The 23696-nt window shown below is 50.0% G+C and overlaps 1 protein-coding gene across 1 annotated transcript in view; it reads left to right on the top strand.

Moving 5' to 3' along the window:
• The window catches only part of LOC138352524 (espin-like protein), a 473879-nt gene that overhangs the window by 101910 nt on the left and 348273 nt on the right, over positions 1–23696 (top strand). Inside the window, exon 3 of the mRNA XM_069305024.1 lies at positions 4–776. Within this exon, the coding sequence (XP_069161125.1) occupies positions 4–776 (773 nt within the window). The remainder of the gene's footprint in view (positions 1–3; positions 777–23696) is intronic.

Raw genomic sequence — 23696 nt, 5'->3', positions numbered from 1 at the left:
CAGGTGAGACCGCACTACATGCGGCAGCGCAGCAAGGTCATGAGTCGTGTGTGGTGACGCTACTTGGTGCCGGCGCTGACCCTGACTCTCGGGACGACGATGGTCGGTCACCACTGCACTATGTTGCCTTAGGTAACCACACAGGTGTTGTGCAGATATTGCTGATAGCTGCCGGGTGTGACCGTCACGCTGTAAGCAAGCGCGGGGAGACAGCACTACACGAGGCAGCGAGGGGCGGAGGTCTGGAGGCAACACAGTGCTTGGTGGAGGCCGGCCTCGACCCTCACGCCAGGAACATACAGGGAGACACACCTCTGGACATGGCGAGGCTGGCGGGTCGTGACCGTGTGGAGTGGTGGCTGAGGAAGCTGCCTCGCCCCCACCCTGCTGCTGGGACACCCACGCTGCCTCGCCCCCACCCTGCTGTTGGGACACCCACGCTGCCTCGCCCCCACCCTGCTGCTAGGACACCCACGCTGCCTCACCCCCACCCTGCTGCTAGGACACCCACGCTGCCTCGCCCCCACCCTGCTGCTGGGACACCCACGCTGCCTCGCCCCCACCCTGCTGCTGGGACACCCACGCTGCCTCGCCCCCACCCTGCTGCTGGGACACCCACGCTGCCTCGCCCCCACCCTGCTGCTGGGACACCCACGCTGCCTCGCCCCCACCCTGCTGCTGGGACACCCACGCTGCCTCGCCCCCACCCTGCTGCTGGGACACCCACGCTGCCTCGCCCCCACCCTGCTGCTGGGACACCCACGCTGCTCTTAGTGGTAAGTACTCTTGCGGAAGAATCAACACCCAACACCAGCACACTCTTGCCGCCACTGTTCTTAACTCTGGCCGCCACTGTTCTTAACTCTGGCCGCCACTGTTCTTAACTCTGGCCGCCACTGTTCTTAACTCTGGCCGCCACTGTTCTTAACTCTGGCGGCAACTGTTCTTAACTCTGGCCGCCACTGTTCTTAACTCTGGCCACCACTGTTCTTAACTCTGGCGGCCACTGTTCTTAACTCTGGCGGCAACTGTTCTTAACTCAGGCCGCCACTGTTCTTAACTCTGGCCGCCACTGTTCTTAACTCTGGCCGCCACTGTTCTTAACTCTGGCCGCCACTGTTCTTAACTCTGGCCGCCACTGTTCTTAACTCTGGCGGCAACTGTTCTTAACTCTGGCAGCAACTGTTCTTAACTCTGGCAGCCACTGTTCTTAACTCTGGTGGTAACTGTTCTTAGCTCTGGCAGCCACTGTTCTTAACTCTGGGGCCACAGTTCTTAACTCTGGCGGCCACTGTTTTTAACTCTGGCAGTAACTGTTCTTAACTCTGGCGGCCACTGTTCTTAACTCTGGCGGCAACTGTTCTTAACTCTGGCAGCCACTGTTCTTAATTCTGGCAGCCACTGTTCTTTACTCTGGCGACCACTGTTCCTAACTCTGGCAGCCACTGTTCTTAACTCTGGCAGCCACTGTTCTTAACTCTGGCGGCCACTGTTCTTAACTCTGGCAGCCACTGTTCCTAACTCTGGCGGCCACTGTTCTTAACTCTGGCGGCCACTGTTCTTAACTCTGGCGGCTAATGTTCTTAACTATTGGAGCCACTGTTCTTAACTCTGGCGGCCACTATTCTTAACTCTGGCGGCCACTGTTCTTAACTCTGGTACCCACTGTTCATAACTCTGGCGGCCACTGTTCTTAACTCTGGCGGCTAATGTTCTTAACTATTGGAGCCACTGTTCTTAACTCTGGCGGCCACTGTTCTTAACTCTGGCGGCCACTGTTCTTAACTCTGGCGGCACCAGTTCTTAACTCTAACGGCAACTGTTCTTAACTCTGGCAGTCACTGTTCTTAACTCTGGCCGCCACTGTTCTTAACTCTGGCCGCCACTGTTCTTAACTCTGGCCGACACTGTTCTTAACTCTAGCCGCCACTGTTCTTAACTCTGGCCACCACTGTTCTTAACTCTGGCCACCACTGTTCTTAACTCTGAACGCCACTGTTCTTAACTCTGGCTGCCACTGTTCTTAACTCTGGCCGCCACTGTTCTTCACTCTGGCCGACAATGTTCTTAACTCTGGCCCCCTCTGTTCTTAACTCTGGCCACCACTGTTCTTAACTCTGGCCACCACTGTTCTTATCTCTGGCCGCCACTGTTCTTAACTCTGGCCACCACTGTTCTTAACTCTTACTGACACTGTTCTTAACTCTGGCCGCCACTGTTCTTAACTCTGGCCACCACTGTTCTTAACTCTGGCCGCTAATGTTCTTAACTCTGGCCGCCACTGTTCTTATTAATTAACTCTGGCCACCACTGTTCTTAACTCTGGCCACCACTGTTCTTAACTCTGGCCGACACTGTTCTTAACTCTGGCCGCCACTGTTCTTAACTCTGGCCGCCATTGTTCTTAACTCTGGCCACCACTGTTCTTAACTCTGGCCGACACTGTTCTTAACTCTGGCCGCCACTCTTCTTAACTCTGGCCACCACTGTTCTTAACTCTGGCCGCCAATGTTCTTAACTCTGGCCGCCACTGTTCTTAACTCTGGCCACCACTGTTCTTAACTCTGGCCACCACTGTTCTTAACTCTGGCCACCACTGTTCTTAACTCTGGCCGCCACTGTTCTTAACTCTGGCCGCCACTGTTCTTAACTCTGGCCACCACTGTTCTTAGCTCTGGTCACCACTGTTCTTAACTCTGGCCACCACTTTTCTTAATAATTTATCACTTTCACGCTCTAGGCGTTCAAAAAAAAAATCATACCCTATGGGCTTTCAGGGGTTCGCGCGCCTACGCGGTAAGATCGAAAAAGTGTACACTCTTTTGACTGTCCTGACAATAATTGAAGGCGCACGTATTTAAATTTGGTATCACTGTGTTCGTAATAAAATTGTGTATAAGAACATACCTATAAAATGCCGCCAAAGCATAAGGACTATCAACACTAAATAAAAAACTATTCAGATCACTCGCCGAGAGCACTAAACAGCAACAAAATGTTTCCACTCTCCTAATGGTTGCGAAGCCTACAGTTGTCCTACATTGCTAACTGTGGTATCATTGGAATCGCAATAAAATTCTCTACACGGACATATGCATATAAATATAGATTCAATGTCGTAGCCCACCCAAAACAGTGTGGGAAGTGGCCGAAGTGTTACCCGCGGCGGCATATCGGCGAAACTCGCTCTGAAAAGTGTATATTCAATTCACTGTCCTGACTTTATTTGTCGATGTATGTATTTCATTTTTGTACCAATGTGCTCACAATAGAATGTTCTATAAGAACATAAGTATTAAAGGTCACATAAGGATGCGTTCGACCGGCAACATATATAAAAACTACGTCGATTATACTCATGGTGTCAATAATACAATTGTTTTACCACGATGATTCACTGCCACAACGTTCTCTTTAATAAAATGTTCGGCTTTTAGAGAAAACGTACATTTCATGGCAAACATTTGTAAACAATTCCCAAGTTGGTCGGATAATAAATGGATTTTCTACAAATATTTTTTCTCGTGACTCCCGAGAGCGGAACGCGTGCGGTGTGATTAATAATATTGGTGACAACGACGGTCTGCTCGGATGCGCGAAAGTGTGTTCTTAACTCTGGCCACCACTGTTCTTAACTCTGGTCGCCACTGTTCTTAACTCTGGCCGCCACTGTTTTTACTCTGGCCGCCACTGTTTTTAACTCTAGCGGCCACTGTTGTTAACTCTGGCGGCAATTGTTCTTAACTCTGGCGGCAACTGTTCTTAACTCTGGCGGCCACTGTTCTTAACTCTGGCGGCAAGTGTTCTTAACTCTGGTGGCAACTGTTCTTAACTCTGGAGACCACTGTTCTTAACTCTGGCGGCAACTGTTCCTAACTCGTAGGGGCCTCGTAGCCTGGTGGACAGCGCGCAGGGCTCGTAATTCTGTGGCGCGGGTTCGATTCCCGCACGAGGCAGAAACAAATGGGCAAAGTTTCTTTCACGCTGAATGCCCCTGTTACCTAGCAGTAAATAGGTACCTGGGAGTTAGTCAGCTGTCACGGGCTGCTTCCTGGGGGTTGGAGGCCTGGTCGAGGACCGGGCCACAAGGACACTAAAAAGCCCCGAATTCATCTCAAGATAACCTTAAGTTAACTCTGGCAGCCAGTGTTCTTAACTCTAGCAGTCACTGTTCTTAACTCTGGCCGTAACTGTTCCTAAATCTGGCAGCCACTGTTCTTAATTCTGGCGGCAACTGTTCTTAACTCCTGCAGCCACTGTTCTTAACACTAGCGGTAACTGTTCTTAACTCTAGCAACCACTGATCTTAACTCTGACAGCCACTGTTCTTTACGCTGGTGGTCATTGTTCTTTACTCTGGTGGCCACTGTACTTAACTCTGGCGGACACTGTTCTTAACTTTGGCGGCCAATGTTATTAACTCTGTCGGTCACTGTTCTTAACTTTGGCGGCCACTGTTCTTAACTATTGCGGCCACTGTTCTTAACTATTGCAGCCACTGTTCTTAACCCTGGCGGCCACTGTTGTAATCTTTGGCGGCCACTGTTCTTAACTCTGGCGGCCACTGTTCTTAACTCTGGCGGCCACTGTTCTTAACTCTGGCAGTCACTGTTCTTAACTCTGGCGGTAACTGTTCCTAAATCTGGCGGCCACTGTTCTTAATTCTGGCGGCAACTGTTCTTAACTCCGGCAGCCACTGTTCTTTCCTCTGGCGGCCACTGTTCTCAACTCTGGCAGCCACTGTTCTTAACTCTGGCGGCAACTGTTCTGAACTCTGGTGGCAACTGTTCTTAACTCTGGCAGCAACTGTTCTTAACTCTGGCGGTAACTGTTCTTAGCTCTGGCAGCCACTGTTCTTAACTGGGGCGGCCACTGATCTTATCTCTGGCTGCTACTGTTCTTAACTCTGGCAGCAACTGTTCTTAACTCTGGCGGCCACTGTTCTTAACTCTGGCGGCAACTGTTCTGAACTCCGGCAGCCACTGTTCTTTCCTCAGGCGGCCACTGCTCTTAACTCTGGCAGCCACTGTTCTTAACTCTGGCGGCAACTGTTCTTAACTCTGGTGGCAACTGTTCTTAACTCTGGCAGCAACTGTTCTTATCTCTGGCAGCCACTGTTCTTAACTCTGGCGGTAACTGTTCTTAGCTCTGGCAGCCACTGTTCTTAACCTTGGCGGTTCTGTTCTTAACTCTAGCGGCAACTGTTCTTAACTCTGGCAGTCACTGTAGTTAACTCTGGCAGCAACTGTTCTTATCTCTGGCAACCACTGTTCTTAACTCTGGCGGTAACTGTTCTTAGCTCTGGCAGCCACTGTTCTTAACTGGGGCGGCCACTGATCTTAACTCTGGCGGCTACTGTTCTTAACTCTGGCAGCCACTGTTCTTAACTCTGGTGGCCACTGTTCTTAACTCTTACGGCCACTGTTCTTAACTCTGGTGGCCACGGTTTTTAACTCTTGCGGACACTGTTCTTAAATCTGGCGGCCACTGTTCTTAACTCTGGCGGCCACTGTTTTAACTCTGGCAGCAACTGTTCTTAACTCTGGCCGCCACTGTTCTTAACTCTGGCGGCAACTGTTCTTTACTCTGGCAGCCACTGTTCTTAACTCCGGCAGCCACTATTCTTTGCTCTGGCGTCCACTGTTCCTAACTCTGGCAGCCACTGTTCTTAACTCTGGCCGCCACTGTTCTTAACTCTGGCGGCCACTGTTTTTAACTCTGGCGGCCACTGTTCTTAACTCTGGCGGCTACTGTTCTTAGCTCTGGCAGCCACTGTTCTTAACTCTGGTGGCCACTGTTCTTAACTCTTACGGCCACTGTTCTTAACTCTGGTGGCCACTGTTCTTAACTCTGGCGGCCACCGTTCTTAACTCTGGTGGCCAATGTTCTTAACTCTGGTGGCCAATGTTCTTAACTCTGGTGGCCACTGTTCTTAACTCTTACGGCCACTGTTCTTAACTCTGGTGGCCACTGTTCTTAGCTCTGGTGGCCAATGTTCTTAACTCTGGTGGCCACTGTTCTTAACTCTGGTGGCCAATGTTCTTAACTCTGGTGGCCAATGTTCTTCACTCTGGCGGCCACTGTTCTTAACTCTGGTGGCCACTGTTCTTAACTCTGGCGGCAACTGTTCTTAACTCTGGTGGCCACTGTTCTTAACTCTGGTGGCCACTGTTCTTAACTCTGGCAACCACTGTTCTTAACTCTGGCCGCCACTGTTCTTAACTCTGGCGGCAACTGTTCTTAACTCTGGTGGCAACTGTTCTTAACTCTGGCGGCCACTGTTCTTAACTCTGGTGGCCACTGTTCTTAACTCTTACGGCCACTGTTCTTAACTCTGGTGGCCACTGTTCTTAACTCTGGTGGCCAATGTTCTTAACTCTTACGGCCACTGTTCTTAACTCTGGCGGCCACTGTTCTTAACTCTGATGGCCAATGTTCTTAACTCTGGTGGCCAATGTTCTTCACTCTGGCGGCCACTGTTCTTAACTCTGGTGGCCAATGTTCTTAACTCTGGTGGCCAATGTTCTTCACTCTGGCGGCCACTGTTCTTATCTCTTTCGGCAACTATTCTTAACTCTGGCGGCCACTGTTCTTAATTCTGGCGGCCACTGTTCTTTACTCAGGCAACCACTTTTCTGAACTATGGTGGCCACTGTTCTTAACTCTGGCGGCCACTGATCTTAACTCTGGCGGCCACTGTTCTTAACTCTGGCGGCCACTGTTTTTAACTCTGGCGGCCACTGTTCTTAACTCTGGCGGCTACTGTTCTTAACTCTGGCAGCCACTGTTCTTAACTCTGGTGGCCACTGTTCTTAACTCTTACGGCCACTGTTCTTAACTCTGGTGGCCACTGTTCTTAACTCTGGCGGCCACCGTTCTTAACTCTGGTGGCCAATGTTCTTCACTCTGGCGGCCACTGTTCTTAACTCTTTCGGCAACTATTCTTAACTCTGGCGGCCACTGTTCTTAATTCTGGCGGCAACTGTTCTTTACTCAGGCAACCACTTTTCTGAACTATTGTGGCCACTGTTCTTAACTCTGGCGGCCACTGATCTTAACTCTGGCGGCCACTGTTCTTAACTCTGGCGGCCACTGTTCTTAACTCTGGTGGCCACTGTTCTTAACTCTGGTGGCCACTGTTCTTAACTCTGGCGGCAACTGTTCTTAACTCTGGTGGCCACTGTTCTTAACTCTGGTGGCCACTGTTCTTAACTCTGGCAACCACTGTTCTTAACTCTGGCCGCCACTGTTCTTAACTCTGGCGGCAACTGTTCTTAACTCTGGTGGCAACTGTTCTTAACTCTGGCGGCCACTGTTCTTAACTCTGGTGGCCACTGTTCTTAACTCTTACGGCCACTGTTCTTAACTCTGGTGGCCACTGTTCTTAACTCTGGTGGCCAATGTTCTTAACTCTTACGGCCACTGTTCTTAACTCTGGCGGCCACTGTTCTTAACTCTGATGGCCAATGTTCTTAACTCTGGTGGCCAATGTTCTTCACTCTGGCGGCCACTGTTCTTAACTCTGGTGGCCAATGTTCTTAACTCTGGTGGCCAATGTTCTTCACTCTGGCGGCCACTGTTCTTATCTCTTTCGGCAACTATTCTTAACTCTGGCGGCCACTGTTCTTAATTCTGGCGGCCACTGTTCTTTACTCAGGCAACCACTTTTCTGAACTATGGTGGCCACTGTTCTTAACTCTGGCGGCCACTGATCTTAACTCTGGCGGCCACTGTTCTTAACTCTGGCGGCCACTGTTTTTAACTCTGGCGGCCACTGTTCTTAACTCTGGCGGCTACTGTTCTTAACTCTGGCAGCCACTGTTCTTAACTCTGGTGGCCACTGTTCTTAACTCTTACGGCCACTGTTCTTAACTCTGGTGGCCACTGTTCTTAACTCTGGCGGCCACCGTTCTTAACTCTGGTGGCCAATGTTCTTAACTCTGGTGGCCAATGTTCTTAACTCTGGTGGCCACTGTTCTTAACTCTTACGGCCACTGTTCTTAACTCTGGTGGCCACTGATCTTAGCTCTGGTGGCCTATGTTCTTAACTCTGGTGGCCTATGTTCTTAACTCTGGTGGCCACTGTTCTTAACTCTGGTGGCCACTGTTCTTAACTCTGGTGGCCAATGTTCTTAACTCTTACGGCCACTGTTCTTAACTCTGGCGGCCACTGTTCTTAACTCTGGTGGCCAATGTTCTTAACTCTGGTGGCCAATGTTCTTCACTCTGGCGGCCACTGTTCTTAACTCTGATGGCCAATGTTCTTAATTCTGGTGGCCAATGTTCTTCACTCTGGCGGCCACTGTTCATAACTCTGGTGGCCAATGTTCTTAACTCTGGCAGCCACTGTTCATAACTCTGGCGGCCACTGTTCTTAACTCTGGTGGCCAATGTTCTTAACTCTGGTGGCCAAAGTTCTTCACTCTGGCGGCCACTGTTCTTAACTCTTTCGGCAACTATTCTTAACTCTGGCGGCCACTGTTCTTAATTCTGGCGGCCACTGTTCTTTACTCAGGCAACCACTTTTCTGAACTATGGTGGCCACTGTTCTTAACTCTGGCGGCCACTGATCTTAACTCTGGCGGCCACTGTTCTTAACTCTGGCGGCCACTGTTCTGAACTCTGGTGGCCACTGTTCTTAACTCTGGTGGCCACTGTTCTTAACTCTGGCGGCAACTGTTCTTAACTCTGGTGGCCACTGTTCTTAACTCTGGTGGCCACTGTTCTTAACTCTGGCAACCACTGTTCTTAACTCTGGCCGCCACTGTTCTTAACTCTGGCGGCAACTGCTCTTAACTCTGGTGGCAACTGTTCTTAACTCTGGCGGCCACTGTTCTTAACTCTGGCGGCCATTGTTCTTAACTCTGGCCGCCACTGTTCTTAACTCTGGCGGCAACTATTCCTGACCCTAGTAGCCACTGTTCTTAACTCTGGCGGCAACTGTTCTTAACTCTGGTGGCCACTGTTCTTAACTCTGGCAACCACTGTTCTTAACTCTGGCCGCCACTGTTCTTAACTCTGGCGGCCACTGTTCCTGACCCAAGTGGCCACTGTTCTTAACTCTGGCCGCCACTGTTCTTAACTCTGGCAACCACTGTTCTTAACTCTGGCCGCCACTGTTCTTAACTCTGGCGGCAACTGTTCTTAAGTCTGGTGGCAACTGTTCTTAACGCTGGTGGACACTGTTCTTAACTATGGTGGCCACTATTCTTAACTCTGGCCGCCACTGTTCTTAACTCTGGCGGCAACTGTTCCTGACCCTAGTGGCAACTGTTCTTAACTCTGGTGGCCACTGTTCTTAACTCTGGCAACCACTGTTCTTAACTCTGTCCGCCACTGTTCTTAACTCTGGCGGCAACTGTTCTTAACTCTGGTGGCAACTGTTCTTAACTCTGGCGGCAACTGTTCTTAACTCTGGTGGCAACTGTTTTTAACTCTGGCGGCAACTGTTCTTAACTCTGGTGGCAACTGTTCTTAACTCTGGCGGCAACTGTACTTAACTCTGGCGGCAACTGTTCCTAACTCTGGCGGCAACTATTCTTAACTCTGGTGGCAACTGTTCTTAACTCTGGTGGCAACTGTTCCTAACTCTGGCGGCAACTGTACTTAACTCTGGCGGCCATTGTTCTTAACTCTGGCGGCAACTGTTCTTAACTCTGGCGGCAACTGTTCTTAACTCTGGCGGCAACTGTTCTTAACTCTGGAGGCAACTGATCCTAACTCTGGTGGCAACTGTTCTTAACTCTGGCGGCAACTGTTCCTAACTCTGGTGGCAACTGTTCTTAACTCTGGCGGCAACTGTTCTTAACTCTGGTGACCAATGTTCTTAACTCTGGTGGCCAATGTTCTTCACTCTGGCGGCCACTGTTCTTAACTCTGGTGGCCAATGTTCTTAACTCTGGTGGCCAATGTTCTTCACTCTGGCGGCCACTGTTCATAACTCTTGTGGCCAATGTTCTTAACTCTGGTGGCCAATGTTCTTCACTCTGGCGGCCACTGTTCATAACTCTGGTGGCCAATGTTCTTAACTCTGGTGGCCAATGTTCTTAACTCTGGCAGCCACTGTTCATAACTCTGGCGGCCACTGTTCTTAACTCTGGTGGCCAATGTTCTTAACTCTGGTGGCCAATGTTCTTCACTCTGGCGGCCACTGTTCTTAACTCTTTCGGCAACTATTCTTAACTCTGGCGGCCACTGTTCTTAATTCTGGCGGCCACTGTTCTTTACTCAGGCAACCACTTTTCTGAACTATGGTGGCCACTGTTCTTAACTCTGGCGGCCACTGATCTTAACTCTGGCGGCCACTGTTCTTAACTCTGGCGGCCACTGTTCTTAACTCTGGTGGCCACTGTTCTTAACTCTGGTGGCCACTGTTCTTAACTCTGGCGGCAACTGTTCTTAACTCTGGTGGCCACTGTTCTTAACTCTGGTGGCCACTGTTCTTAACTCTGGCAACCACTGTTCTTAACTCTGGCCGCCACTGTTCTTAACTCTGGCGGCAACTGTTCCTGACCCTAGTAGCCACTGTTCTTAACTCTGGCGGCAACTGTTCTTAACTCTGGTGGCCACTGTTCTTAACTCTGGCAACCACTGTTCTTAACTCTGGCCGCCACTGTTCTTAACTCTGGCGGCCACTGTTCCTGACCCAAGTGGCCACTGTTCTTAACTCTGGCCGCCACTGTTCTTAACTCTGGCAACCACTGTTCTTAACTCTGGCCGCCACTGTTCTTAACTCTGGCGGCAACTGTTCTTAAGTCTGGTGGCAACTGTTCTTAACGCTGGTGGACACTGTTCTTAACTATGGTGGCCACTATTCTTAACTCTGGCCGCCACTGTTCTTAACTCTGGCGGCAACTGTTCCTGACCCTAGTGGCAACTGTTCTTAACTCTGGTGGCCACTGTTCTTAACTCTGGCAACCACTGTTCTTAACTCTGTCCGCCACTGTTCTTAACTCTGGCGGCAACTGTTCTTAACTCTGGTGGCAACTGTTCTTAACTCTGGCGGCAACTGTTCTTAACTCTGGTGGCAACTGTTTTTAACTCTGGCGGCAACTGTTCTTAACTCTGGTGGCAACTGTTCTTAACTCTGGCGGCAACTGTACTTAACTCTGGCGGCAACTGTTCTTAACTCTGGCGGCAACTATTCTTAACTCTGGTGGCAACTGTTCTTAACTCTGGTGGCAACTGTTCCTAACTCTGGCGGCAACTGTACTTAACTCTGGCGGCCATTGTTCTTAACTCTGGCGGCAACTGTTCTTAACTCTGGCGGCAACTGTTCTTAACTCTGGCGGCAACTGTTCTTAACTCTGGAGGCAACTGATCCTAACTCTGGTGGCAACTGTTCTTAACTCTGGCGGCAACTGTTCTTAACTCTGGTGGCAACTGTTCTTAACTCTGGCGGCAACTGTTCTTAACTCTGGTGGCCAATGTTCTTAACTCTGGTGGCCAATGTTCTTCACTCTGGCGGCCACTGTTCTTAACTCTGGTGGCCAATGTTCTTAACTCTGGTGGCCAATGTTCTTCACTCTGGCGGCCACTGTTCATAACTCTGGTGGCCAATGTTCTTTACTCTGGTGGCCAATGTTCTTCACTCTGGCGGCCACTGTTCATAACTCTGGTGGCCAATGTTCTTAACTCTGGTGGCCAATGTTCTTAACTCTGGCAGCCACTGTTCATAACTCTGGCGGCCACTGTTCTTAACTCTGGTGGCCAATGTTCTTAACTCTGGAGGCCAATGTTCTTCACTCTGGCGGCCACTGTTCTTAACTCTTTCGGCAACTATTCTTAACTCTGGCGGCCACTGTTCTTAATTCTGGCGGCCACTGTTCTTTACTCAGGCAACCACTTTTCTGAACTATGGTGGCCACTGTTCTTAACTCTGGCGGCCACTGATCTTAACTCTGGCGGCCACTGTTCTTAACTCTGGCGGCCACTGTTCTTAACTCTGGTGGCCACTGTTCTTAACTCTGGTGGCCACTGTTCTTAACTCTGGCGGCAACTGTTCTTAACTCTGGTGGCCACTGTTCTTAACTCTGGTGGCCACTGTTCTTAACTCTGGCAACCACTGTTCTTAACTCTGGCCGTCACTGTTCTTAATTCTGGCGGCAACTGTTCTTAACTCTGGTGGCAACTGTTCTTAACTCTGGCGGCCACTGTTCTTAACTCTGGCGGCCACTGTTCTTAACTCTGGCCGCCACTGTTCTTAACTCTGGCGGCAACTGTTCCTGACCCTAGTGGCCACTGTTCTTAACTCTGGCGGCAACTGTTCTTAACTCTGGTGGCCACTGTTCTTAACTCTGGCAACCACTGTTCTTAACTCTGGCCGCCACTGTTTTTAACTCTGGCGGCCACTGTTCCTGACCCAAGTGGCCACTGTTCTTAACTCTGGCCGCCACTGTTCTTAACTCTGGCAACCACTGTTCTTATCTCTGGCCGCCACTGTTCTTAACTCTGGCGGCAACTGTTCTTAAGTCTGGTGGCAACTGTTCTTAACGCTGGTGGCAACTGTTCTTAACTATGGTGGCCACTGTTCTTAACTCTGGCCGCCACTGTTCTTAACTCTGGCGGCAACTGTTCTTAACTCTGGTGGCAACTGTTCTTAACTCTGGCGGCAACTGTTCTTAACTCTGGTGGCAACTGTTCTTAACTCTGGTGGCAACTGTTCTTAACTCTGGTGGCAACTGTTCTTAACTCTGGCGGCAACTGTTCTTAACTCTGGTGGCAACTGTTCCTAACTCTGGCGGCAACTGTTCTTAACTCTGGTGGCAACTGTTCTTAACTCTGGTGGCAACTGTTCTTAACTCTGGCGGCAACTGTTCTTAACTCTGTTGGCAACTGTTCCTAACTCTGGCGGCAACTGTTCTTAACTCTGGTGGCAACTGTTCTTAACTCTGGCGGCAACTGTACTTAACTCTGGCGGCAACTGTTCTTAACTCTGGCGGCAACTGTTCTTAACTCTGGTGGCAACTGTTCTTAACTCTGGTGGCAACTGTTCTTAACTCTGGCGGCAACTGTACTTAACTCTGGCGGCCATTGTTCTTAACTCTGGCGGCAACTGTTCTTAACTCTGGCGGCAACTGTTCTTAACTCTAGCGGCAACTGTTCTTAACTCTGGTGGCAACTGTTCCTAACTCTGGTGGCAACTGTTCTTAACTCTGGCGGCAACTGTTCTTAACTCTGGTGGCAACTGTTCTTAACTCTGGCGGCCACTTTTCGTAACTCTGGTGGCCAATGTTCATAACTCTGGTGGCCAATGTTCTTCACTCTGGCGGCCACTGTTCTTAACTCTGGTGGCCAATGTTCTTAACTCTGGTGGCCAATGTTCTTCACTCTGGCGGCCACTGTTCATAACTCTGGTGGCCAATGTTCTTAACTCTGGTGGCCAATGTTCTTCACTCTGGCGGCCAATGTTCTTAACTCTGGCAGCCACTGTTCATAACTCTGGCGGCCACTGTTCTTAACTCTGGTGGCCAATGTTCTTAACTCTGGTGGCCAATGTTCTTCACTCTGGCGGCCACTGTTCTTAACTCTTTCGGCAACTATTCTTAACTCTGGCGGCCACTGTTCTTAATTCTGGCGGCCACTGTTCTTTACTCAGGCAACCACTTTTCTGAACTATGGTGGCCACTGTTCTTAACTCTGGCGGCCACTGATCTTAACTCTGGCAGCCACTGTTCTTAACTCTGGCGGCCACTGTTCATAACTCTGGTGGCCACTGTTCTTAACTCTGGTGGCCACTGTTCTTAACTCTGGCGGCAACTGTTCTTAACTCTGGTGGCCACTGTTCTTAACTCTGGTGGCCACTGTTCTTAACTCTGGCAACCACTGTTCTTAACTCTGGCCGCCACTGTTCTTAACTCTGGCGGCAACTGTTCTTAACTCTGGTGGCAACTGTTCTTAACTCTGGCGGCCACTGTTCTTAACTCTGGCGGCCACTGTTCTTAACTGTGGCCGCCACTGTTCTTAACTCTGGCGGCAACTGTTCCTGACCCTAGTGGCCACTGTTCTTAACTCTGGCGGCAACTGTTCTTAACTCTGGTGGCCACTGTTCTTAACTCTGGCAACCACTGTTCTTAACTCTGGCTGCCACTGTTCTTAACTCTGGCGGCCACTATTCCTGACCCAAGTGGCCACTGTTCTTAACTCTGGCCGCCACTGTTCTTAACTCTGGCAACCACTGTTCTTAACTCTGGCCGCCACTGTTCTTAACTCTGGCGGCAACTGTTCTTAAGTCTGGTGGCAACTGTTCTTAACGCTGGTGGCAACTGTTCTTAACTATGGTGGCCACTGTTCTTAACTCTGGCAGCAACTGTTCCTGAACCTAGTGGCAACTGTTCTTAACTCTGGTGGCCACTGTTCTTAACTCTGGCAACCACTGTTCTTAACTCTGTCCGCCACTGTTCTTAACTCTGGCGGCAACTGTTCTTAACTCTGGTGGCAACTGTTCTTAACTCTGGCGGCAACTGTTCTTAACTCTGGTGGCAACTGTTCTTAACTCTGGCGGCAACTGTTCTTAACTCTGGTGGCAACTGTTCTTAACTCTGGCGGCAACTGTTCTTAACTCTGGCGGCAACTGTACTTAACTCTGGCGGCAACTGTTCTTAACTCTGGCGGCAACTGTTCTTAACTCTGGTGGCAACTGTTCTTAACTCTGGTGGCAACTGTTCTTAACTCTAGCGGCAACTGTACTTAACTCTGGCGGCCATTGTTCTTAACTCTGGCGGCAACTGTTCTTAACTCTGGCGGCAACTGTTCTTAACTCTGGCGGCAACTGTTCTTAACTCTGGTGGCAACTGTTCTTAACTCTGGCGGCAACTGTTCTTAACTCTGGCGGCAACTGTACTTAACTCTGGCGGCAACTGTTCTAAACTCTGGCGGCAACTATTCTTAACTCTGGCGGCCACTGTTCTTAATTCTGGCGGCCACTGTTCTTTACTCAGGCAACCACTTTTCTGAACTATGGTGGCCACTGTTCTTAACTCTGGCGGCCACTGATCTTAACTCTGGCGGCCACTGTTCTTAACTCTGGCGGCCACTGTTCTTAACTCTGGTGGCCACTGTTCTTAACTCTGGTGGCCACTGTTCTTAACTCTGGCGGCAACTGTTCTTAACTCTGGTGGCCACTGTTCTTAACTCTGGTGGCCACTGTTCTTAACTCTGGCAACCACTGTTCTTAACTCTGGCCGCCACTGTTCTTAACTCTGGCGGCAACTGCTCTTAACTCTGGTGGCAACTGTTCTTAACTCTGGCGGCCACTGTTCTTAACTCTGGCGGCCATTGTTCTTAACTCTGGCCGCCACTGATCTTAACTCTGGCGGCAACTATTCCTGACCCTAGTAGCCACTGTTCTTAACTCTGGCGGCAACTGTTCTTAACTCTGGTGGCCACTGTTCTTAACTCTGGCAACCACTGTTCTTAACTCTGGCCGCCACTGTTCTTAACTCTGGCGGCCACTGTTCCTGACCCAAGTGGCCACTGTTCTTAACTCTGGCCGCCACTGTTCTTAACTCTGGCAACCACTGTTCTTAACTCTGGCCGCCACTGTTCTTAACTCTGGCGGCAACTGTTCTTAAGTCTGGTGGCAACTGTTCTTAACGCTGGTGGACACTGTTCTTAACTATGGTGGCCACTATTCTTAACTCTGGCCGCCACTGTTCTTAACTCTGGCGGCAACTGTTCCTGACCCTAGTGGCAACTGTTCTTAACTCTGGTGGCCACTGTTCTTAACTCTGGCAACCACTGTTCTTAACTCTGTCCGCCACTGTTCTTAACTCTGGCGGCAACTGTTCTTAACTCTGGTGGCAACTGTTCTTAACTCTGGCGGCAACTGTTCTTAACTCTGGTGGCAACTGTTTTTAACTCTGGCGGCAACTGTTCTTAACTCTGGTGGCAACTGTTCTTAACTCTGGCGGCAACTGTACTTAACTCTGGCGGCAACTGTTCCTAACTCTGGCGGCAACTATTCTTAACTCTGGTGGCAACTGTTCTTAACTCTGGTGGCAACTGTTCCTAACTCTGGCGGCAACTGTACTTAACTCTGGCGGCCATTGTTCTTAACTCTGGCGGCAACTGTTCTTAACTCTGGCGGCAACTGTTCTTAACTCTGGCGGCAACTGTTCTTAACTCTGGAGGCAACTGATCCTAACTCTGGTGGCAACTGTTCTTAACTCTGGCGGCAACTGTTCTTAACTCTGGTGGCAACTGTTCTTAACTCTGGCGGCAACTGTTCTTAACTCTGGTGGCCAATGTTCTTAACTCTGGTGGCCAATGTTCTTCACTCTGGCGGCCACTGTTCTTAACTCTGGTGGCCAATGTTCTTAACTCTGGTGGCCAATGTTCTTCACTCTGGCGGCCACTGTTCATAACTCTGGTGGCCAATGTTCTTAACTCTGGTGGCCAATGTTCTTCACTCTGGCGGCCACTGTTCATAACTCTGGTGGCCAATGTTCTTAACTCTGGTGGCCAATGTTCTTAACTCTGGCAGCCACTGTTCATAACTCTGGCGGCCACTGTTCTTAACTCTGGTGGCCAATGTTCTTAACTCTGGTGGCCAATGTTCTTCACTCTGGCGGCCACTGTTCTTAACTCTTTCGGCAACTATTCTTAACTCTGGCGGCCACTGTTCTTAATTCTGGCGGCCACTGTTCTTTACTCAGGCAACCACTTTTCTGAACTATGGTGGCCACTGTTCTTAACTCTGGCGGCCACTGATCTTAACTCTGGCGGCCACTGTTCTTAACTCTGGCGGCCACTGTTCTTAACTCTGGTGGCCACTGTTCTTAACTCTGGTGGCCACTGTTCTTAACTCTGGCGGCAACTGTTCTTAACTCTGGTGGCCACTGTTCTTAACTCTGGTGGCCACTGTTCTTAACTCTGGCAACCACTGTTCTTAACTCTGGCCGCCACTGTTCTTAACTCTGGCGGCAACTGTTCCTGACCCTAGTAGCCACTGTTCTTAACTCTGGCGGCAACTGTTCTTAACTCTGGTGGCCACTGTTCTTAACTCTGGCAACCACTGTTCTTAACTCTGGCCGCCACTGTTCTTAACTCTGGCGGCCACTGTTCCTGACCCAAGTGGCCACTGTTCTTAACTCTGGCCGCCACTGTTCTTAACTCTGGCAACCACTGTTCTTAACTCTGGCCGCCACTGTTCTTAACTCTGGCGGCAACTGTTCTTAAGTCTGGTGGCAACTGTTCTTAACGCTGGTGGACACTGTTCTTAACTATGGTGGCCACTATTCTTAACTCTGGCCGCCACTGTTCTTAACTCTGGCGGCAACTGTTCCTGACCCTAGTGGCAACTGTTCTTAACTCTGGTGGCCACTGTTCTTAACTCTGGCAACCACTGTTCTTAACTCTGTCCGCCACTGTTCTTAACTCTGGCGGCAACTGTTCTTAACTCTGGTGGCAACTGTTCTTAACTCTGGCGGCAACTGTTCTTAACTCTGGTGGCAACTGTTTTTAACTCTAGCCGCAACTGTTCTTAACTCTGGTGGCAACTGTTCTTAACTCTGGCGGCAACTGTACTTAACTCTGGCGGCAACTGTTCTTAACTCTGGCGGCAACTATTCTTAACTCTGGTGGCAACTGTTCTTAACTCTGGTGGCAACTGTTCCTAACTCTGGCGGCAACTGTACTTAACTCTGGCGGCCATTGTTCTTAACTCTGGCGGCAACTGTTCTTAACTCTGGCGGCAACTGTTCTTAACTCTGGCGGCAACTGTTCTTAACTCTGGAGGCAACTGATCCTAACTCTGGTGGCAACTGTTCTTAACTCTGGCGGCAACTGTTCTTAACTCTGGTGGCAACTGTTCTTAACTCTGGCGGCAACTGTTCTTAACTCTGGTGGCCAATGTTCTTAACTCTGGTGGCCAATGTTCTTCACTCTGGCGGCCACTGTTCTTAACTCTGGTGGCCAATGTTCTTAACTCTGGTGGCCAATGTTCTTCACTCTGGCGGCCACTGTTCATAACTCTGGTGGCCAATGTTCTTTACTCTGGTGGCCAATGTTCTTCACTCTGGCGGCCACTGTTCATAACTCTGGTGGCCAATGTTCTTAACTCTGGTGGCCAATGTTCTTAACTCTGGCAGCCACTGTTCATAACTCTGGCGGCCACTGTTCTTAACTCTGGTGGCCAATGTTCTTAACTCTGGTGGCCAATGTTCTTCACTCTGGCGGCCACTGTTCTTAACTCTTTCGGCAACTATTCTTAACTCTGGCGGCCACTGTTCTTAATTCTGGCGGCCACTGTTCTTTACTCAGGCAACCACTTTTCTGAACTATGGTGGCCACTGTTCTTAACTCTGGCGGCCACTGATCTTAACTCTGGCGGCCACTGTTCTTAACTCAGGCGGCCACTGTTCTTAACTCTGGTGGCCACTGTTCTTAACTCTGGTGGCCACTGTTCTTAACTCTGGCGGCAACTGTTCTTAACTCTGGTGGCCACTGTTCTTAACTCTGGTGGCCACTGTTCTTAACTCTGGCAACCACTGTTCTTAACTCTGGCCGTCACTGTTCTTAATTCTGGCGGCAACTGTTCTTAACTCTGGTGGCAACTGTTCTTAACTCTGGCGGCCACTGTTCTTAACTCTGGCGGCCACTGTTCTTAACTCTGGCCGCCACTGTTCTTAACTCTGGCGGCAACTGTTCCTGACCCTAGTGGCCACTGTTCTTAACTCTGGCGGCAACTGTTCTTAACTCTGGTGGCCACTGTTCTTAACTCTGGCAACCACTGTTCTTAACTCTGGCCGCCACTGTTTTTAACTCTGGCGGCCACTGTTCCTGACCCAAGTGGCCACTGTTCTTAACTCTGGCCGCCACTGTTCTTAACTCTGGCAACCACTGTTCTTATCTCTGGCCGCCACTGTTCTTAACTCTGGCGGCAACTGTTCTTAAGTCTGGTGGCAACTGTTCTTAACGCTGGTGGCAACTGTTCTTAACTATGGTGGCCACTGTTCTTAACTCTGGCCGCCACTGTTCTTAACTCTGGCGGCAACTGTTCTTAACTCTGGTGGCAACTGTTCTTAACTCTGGCGGCAACTGTTCTTAACTCTGGTGGCAACTGTTCTTAACTCTGGTGGCAACTGTTCTTAACTCTGGTGGCAACTGTTCTTAACTCTGGCGGCAACTGTTCTTAACTCTGGTGGCAACTGTTCCTAACTCTGGCGGCAACTGTTCTTAACTCTGGTGGCAACTGTTCTTAACTCTGGTGGCAACTGTTCTTAACTCTGGCGGCAACTGTTCTTAACTCTGGTGGCAACTGTTCCTAACTCTGGCGGCAACTGTTCTTAACTCTGGTGGCAACTGTTCTTAACTCTGGCGGCAACTGTACTTAACTCTGGCGGCAACTGTTCTTAACTCTGGCGGCAACTGTTCTTAACTCTGGTGGCAACTGTTCTTAACTCTGGTGGCAACTGTTCTTAACTCTGGCGGCAACTGTACTTAACTCTGGCGGCCATTGTTCTTAACTCTGGCGGCAACTGTTCTTAACTCTGGCGGCAACTGTTCTTAACTCTAGCGGCAACTGTTCTTAACTCTGGTGGCAACTGTTCCTAACTCTGGTGGCAACTGTTCTTAACTCTGGCGGCAACTGTTCTTAACTCTGGTGGCAACTGTTCTTAACTCTGGCGGCCACTTTTCGTAACTCTGGTGGCCAATGTTCATAACTCTGGTGGCCAATGTTCTTCACTCTGGCGGCCACTGTTCTTAACTCTGGTGGCCAATGTTCTTAACTCTGGTGGCCAATGTTCTTCACTCTGGCGGCCACTGTTCATAACTCTGGTGGCCAATGTTCTTAACTCTGGTGGCCAATGTTCTTCACTCTGGCGGCCAATGTTCTTAACTCTGGCAGCCACTCTTCATAACTCTGGCGGCCACTGTTCTTAACTCTGGTGGCCAATGTTCTTAACTCTGGTGGCCAATGTTCTTCACTCTGGCGGCCACTGTTCTTAACTCTTTCGGCAACTATTCTTAACTCTGGCGGCCACTGTTCTTAATTCTGGCGGCCACTGTTCTTTACTCAGGCAACCACTTTTCTGAACTATGGTGGCCACTGTTCTTAACTCTGGCGGCCACTGATCTTAACTCTGGCAGCCACTGTTCTTAACTCTGGCGGCCACTGTTCATAACTCTGGTGGCCACTGTTCTTAACTCTGGTGGCCACTGTTCTTAACTCTGGCGGCAACTGTTCTTAACTCTGGTGGCCACTGTTCTTAACTCTGGTGGCCACTGTTCTTAACTCTGGCAACCACTGTTCTTAACTCTGGCCGCCACTGTTCTTAACTCTGGCGGCAACTGTTCTTAACTCTGGTGGCAACTGTTCTTAACTCTGGCGGCCACTGTTCTTAACTCTGGCGGCCACTGTTCTTAACTGTGGCCGCCACTGTTCTTAACTCTGGCGGCAACTGTTCCTGACCCTAGTGGCCACTGTTCTTAACTCTGGCGGCAACTGTTCTTAACTCTGGTGGCCACTGTTCTTAACTCTGGCAACCACTGTTCTTAACTCTGGCTGCCACTGTTCTTAACTCTGGCGGCCACTATTCCTGACCCAAGTGGCCACTGTTCTTAACTCTGGCCGCCACTGTTCTTAACTCTGGCAACCACTGTTCTTAACTCTGGCCGCCACTGTTCTTAACTCTGGCGGCAACTGTTCTTAAGTCTGGTGGCAACTGTTCTTAACGCTGGTGGCAACTGTTCTTAACTATGGTGGCCACTGTTCTTAACTCTGGCAGCAACTGTTCCTGAACCTAGTGGCAACTGTTCTTAACTCTGGTGGCCACTGTTCTTAACTCTGGCAACCACTGTTCTTAACTCTGTCCGCCACTGTTCTTAACTCTGGCGGCAACTGTTCTTAACTCTGGTGGCAACTGTTCTTAACTCTGGCGGCAACTGTTCTTAACTCTGGTGGCAACTGTTCTTAACTCTGGCGGCAACTGTTCTTAACTCTGGTGGCAACTGTTCTTAACTCTGGCGGCAACTGTTCTTAACTCTGGCGGCAACTGTACTTAACTCTGGCGGCAACTGTTCTTAACTCTGGCGGCAACTGTTCTTAACTCTGGTGGCAACTGTTCTTAACTCTGGTGGCAACTGTTCTTAACTCTAGCGGCAACTGTACTTAACTCTGGCGGCCATTGTTCTTAACTCTGGCGGCAACTGTTCTTAACTCTGGCGGCAACTGTTCTTAACTCTGGCGGCAACTGTTCTTAACTCTGGTGGCAACTGTTCCTAACTCTGGTGGCAACTGTTCTTAACTCTGGCGGCAACTGTTCTTAATTCTGGTGGCAACTGTTCTTAACTCTAGCGGCAACTGTTCTTAACTCAGGTGGCAACTGTTCTTAACTCTGGCGGCAACTGTTCCTAACTCGTAGGGGCCTCGTAGCCTGGTGGACAGTGCGCAGGACTCGTAATTCTGTGGCGAGGGTTCGATTCCCGCACGAGGCAGAAACAAATGGGCAAAGTTTCTTTCACCCTGAATGCCTGTGTTACCTAGCAGTAAATATGTACCTGGGTGTTAGTCAGCTGTCACGGGCTGCTTCCTGGGAGGCCTGGTCGAGGACCGGGCCACAAGGACACTAAAAAGCCCCGAAATCATCTCAAGATAACCTTAAGTTAACTCTGGCAGCCAGTGTTCTTAACTCTAGCAGTCACTGTTCTTAACTCTGGCGGAAACTGTTCCTAAATCTGGCGGCCACTGTTCTTAATTCTGGCGGCAACTGTTCTTAACTCCGGCAGCCACTGTTCTTAACTCTAGCGGCAACTGTTCTTAACTCTGGCAGCCACTGTTGTTAACTCTGGCGGCAAATGTTCTTCACTCTGGCGGCCACTGTTCTTCACTCTGGCGTCTACTATTCTTAACTCTGGCGGCCACTTTTCCTAACGCTGACAGTTACTGTTTCTTACTCTGGAGGCAACTGTTCTTAACCTTGGCGGTTCTGTTCTTAACTCTAGCGGCAACTGTTCTGAACTCCGGCAGCCACTGTTCTTTCCTCTGGCGGCCACTGTTCTTAACTCTGGCAGCCACTGTTCTTTCCTCTGGCGGCCACTGTTCTTAACTCTGGCAACCACTGTTCTTAACTCTGGCGGCAACTGTTCTGAACTCTGGTGGCAACTGTTCTTAACTCTGGCAGCAACTGTTCTAAACTCTGGCAGCAACTGTTCTTAACTCTGGCGGTAACTGTTCTTAGCTCTGGCAGCCACTGTTCTTAACTGGGGCGGCCACTGATCTTAACTCTGGCTGCTACTGTTCTTAACTCTGGCAGCCACTGTTCTTAGCTCTGGCGGCCACTGTTCTTAACTCTGGCGGCAACTGTTCTGAACTCTGGCGGTAACTGTTCTTAGCTCTGGCAGCCACTGAACTTAACCCTGGCAGCCACTGCTCTTAACTCTTGCGGACACTGTTCTTAAATCCGGCGGCCACTGTTCTTAACTCTGGCGGCCACTGTTCTTAACTCTGGCGGCAACTGTTCTTAACTCTGGCAGCCACTGTTCTTAACTCCGGCAGCCACTATTCTTTGCTCTGGCGTCCACTGTTCCTAACTCTGGCAGCCACTGTTCTTAACTCTAGCAGCCACTGTTCTTAACTCTGGCGGCCACTGTTTTTAACTCTGGCGCCCACTGTTCTTAACTCTGGCGGCTACTGTTCTTAACTCTGGTGGCCACTGTTCTTAACTCTTACGGCCACTGTTCTTAACTCTGGTGGCCACTGTTCTTAACTCTGGCGGCCACCGTTCTTAACTCTGGTGGCCAATGTTCTTAACTCTGGTGGCCAATGTTCTTAACTCTGGCAGTCACTGTTCATAACTCTGGCGGCCACTGTTCTTAACTCTGGTGGCCAATGTTCTTAACTCTGGTGGCCAATGTTCTTCACTCTGGCAGCCACTGTTCATAACTCTGGCGGCCTTTGTTCTTAACTCTGGTGGCCAATGTTCTTAACTCTGGTGGCCAATGTTCTTCACTCTGGCGGCCACTGTTCTTAACTCTGGTGGCCAATGTTCCTAACTCTGGTGGCCAATGTTCTTCACTCTGGCGGCCACTGTTCTTAACTCTTTCGGCAACTATTCTTAACTCTGGCGGCCACTGTTCTTAATTCTGGCGGCCACTGTTCTTTACTCAGGCGACCACTTTTCTGAACTATGGTGGCCACTGTTCTTAACTCTGGCGGCCACTGATCTTAACTCTGGCGGCCACTGTTCTTAACTCTAGTGGCCACTGTTATTCACTTTGGCGGCCACTGTTCTTAACTCTGGCAACCACTGTTCTTAACTCTGGCGGCAAACTGTACTTAACTCTGGTGGCCACTGTTCTTAACTCTGGTGGCCACTGTTCTTAACTCTGGCAATTACTCCTCTTAACTCTGGCCGCCACTGTTCTTAACTCCGTCGGCAACTGTTCTTAACTCTGGTGGCAACTGTTCTTAACTCTGGCGGCCACTGTTCTTAACTCTGGCGGCCACTGTTCTTAACTCCGGCCGTCACTGTTCTTAACTCTGGCGGCAACTGTTCCTGACCCTAGTGGCCACTGTTCTTAACTCTGGCGGCAACTGTTCTTAACTCTGGTGGCCACTGTTCTAAACTCTGGTGGCCACTGTTCTTAACTCTGGCAACTACTCCTCTTAACTCTGGCCGCCACTGTTCTTAACTCCGGCGACAACTGTTCTTAACTCTGGTGGCAACTGTTCTTAACTCTGGCGGCCACTGTTC

Source organism: Procambarus clarkii, chromosome 5 (genome assembly GCF_040958095.1).
Source record: "Procambarus clarkii isolate CNS0578487 chromosome 5, FALCON_Pclarkii_2.0, whole genome shotgun sequence".
Taxonomy (NCBI): domain Eukaryota; kingdom Metazoa; phylum Arthropoda; class Malacostraca; order Decapoda; family Cambaridae; genus Procambarus; species Procambarus clarkii.
Note: the sequence above shows the minus strand (reverse complement) of the source record. Positions and strands in the feature narration are given on the sequence as shown.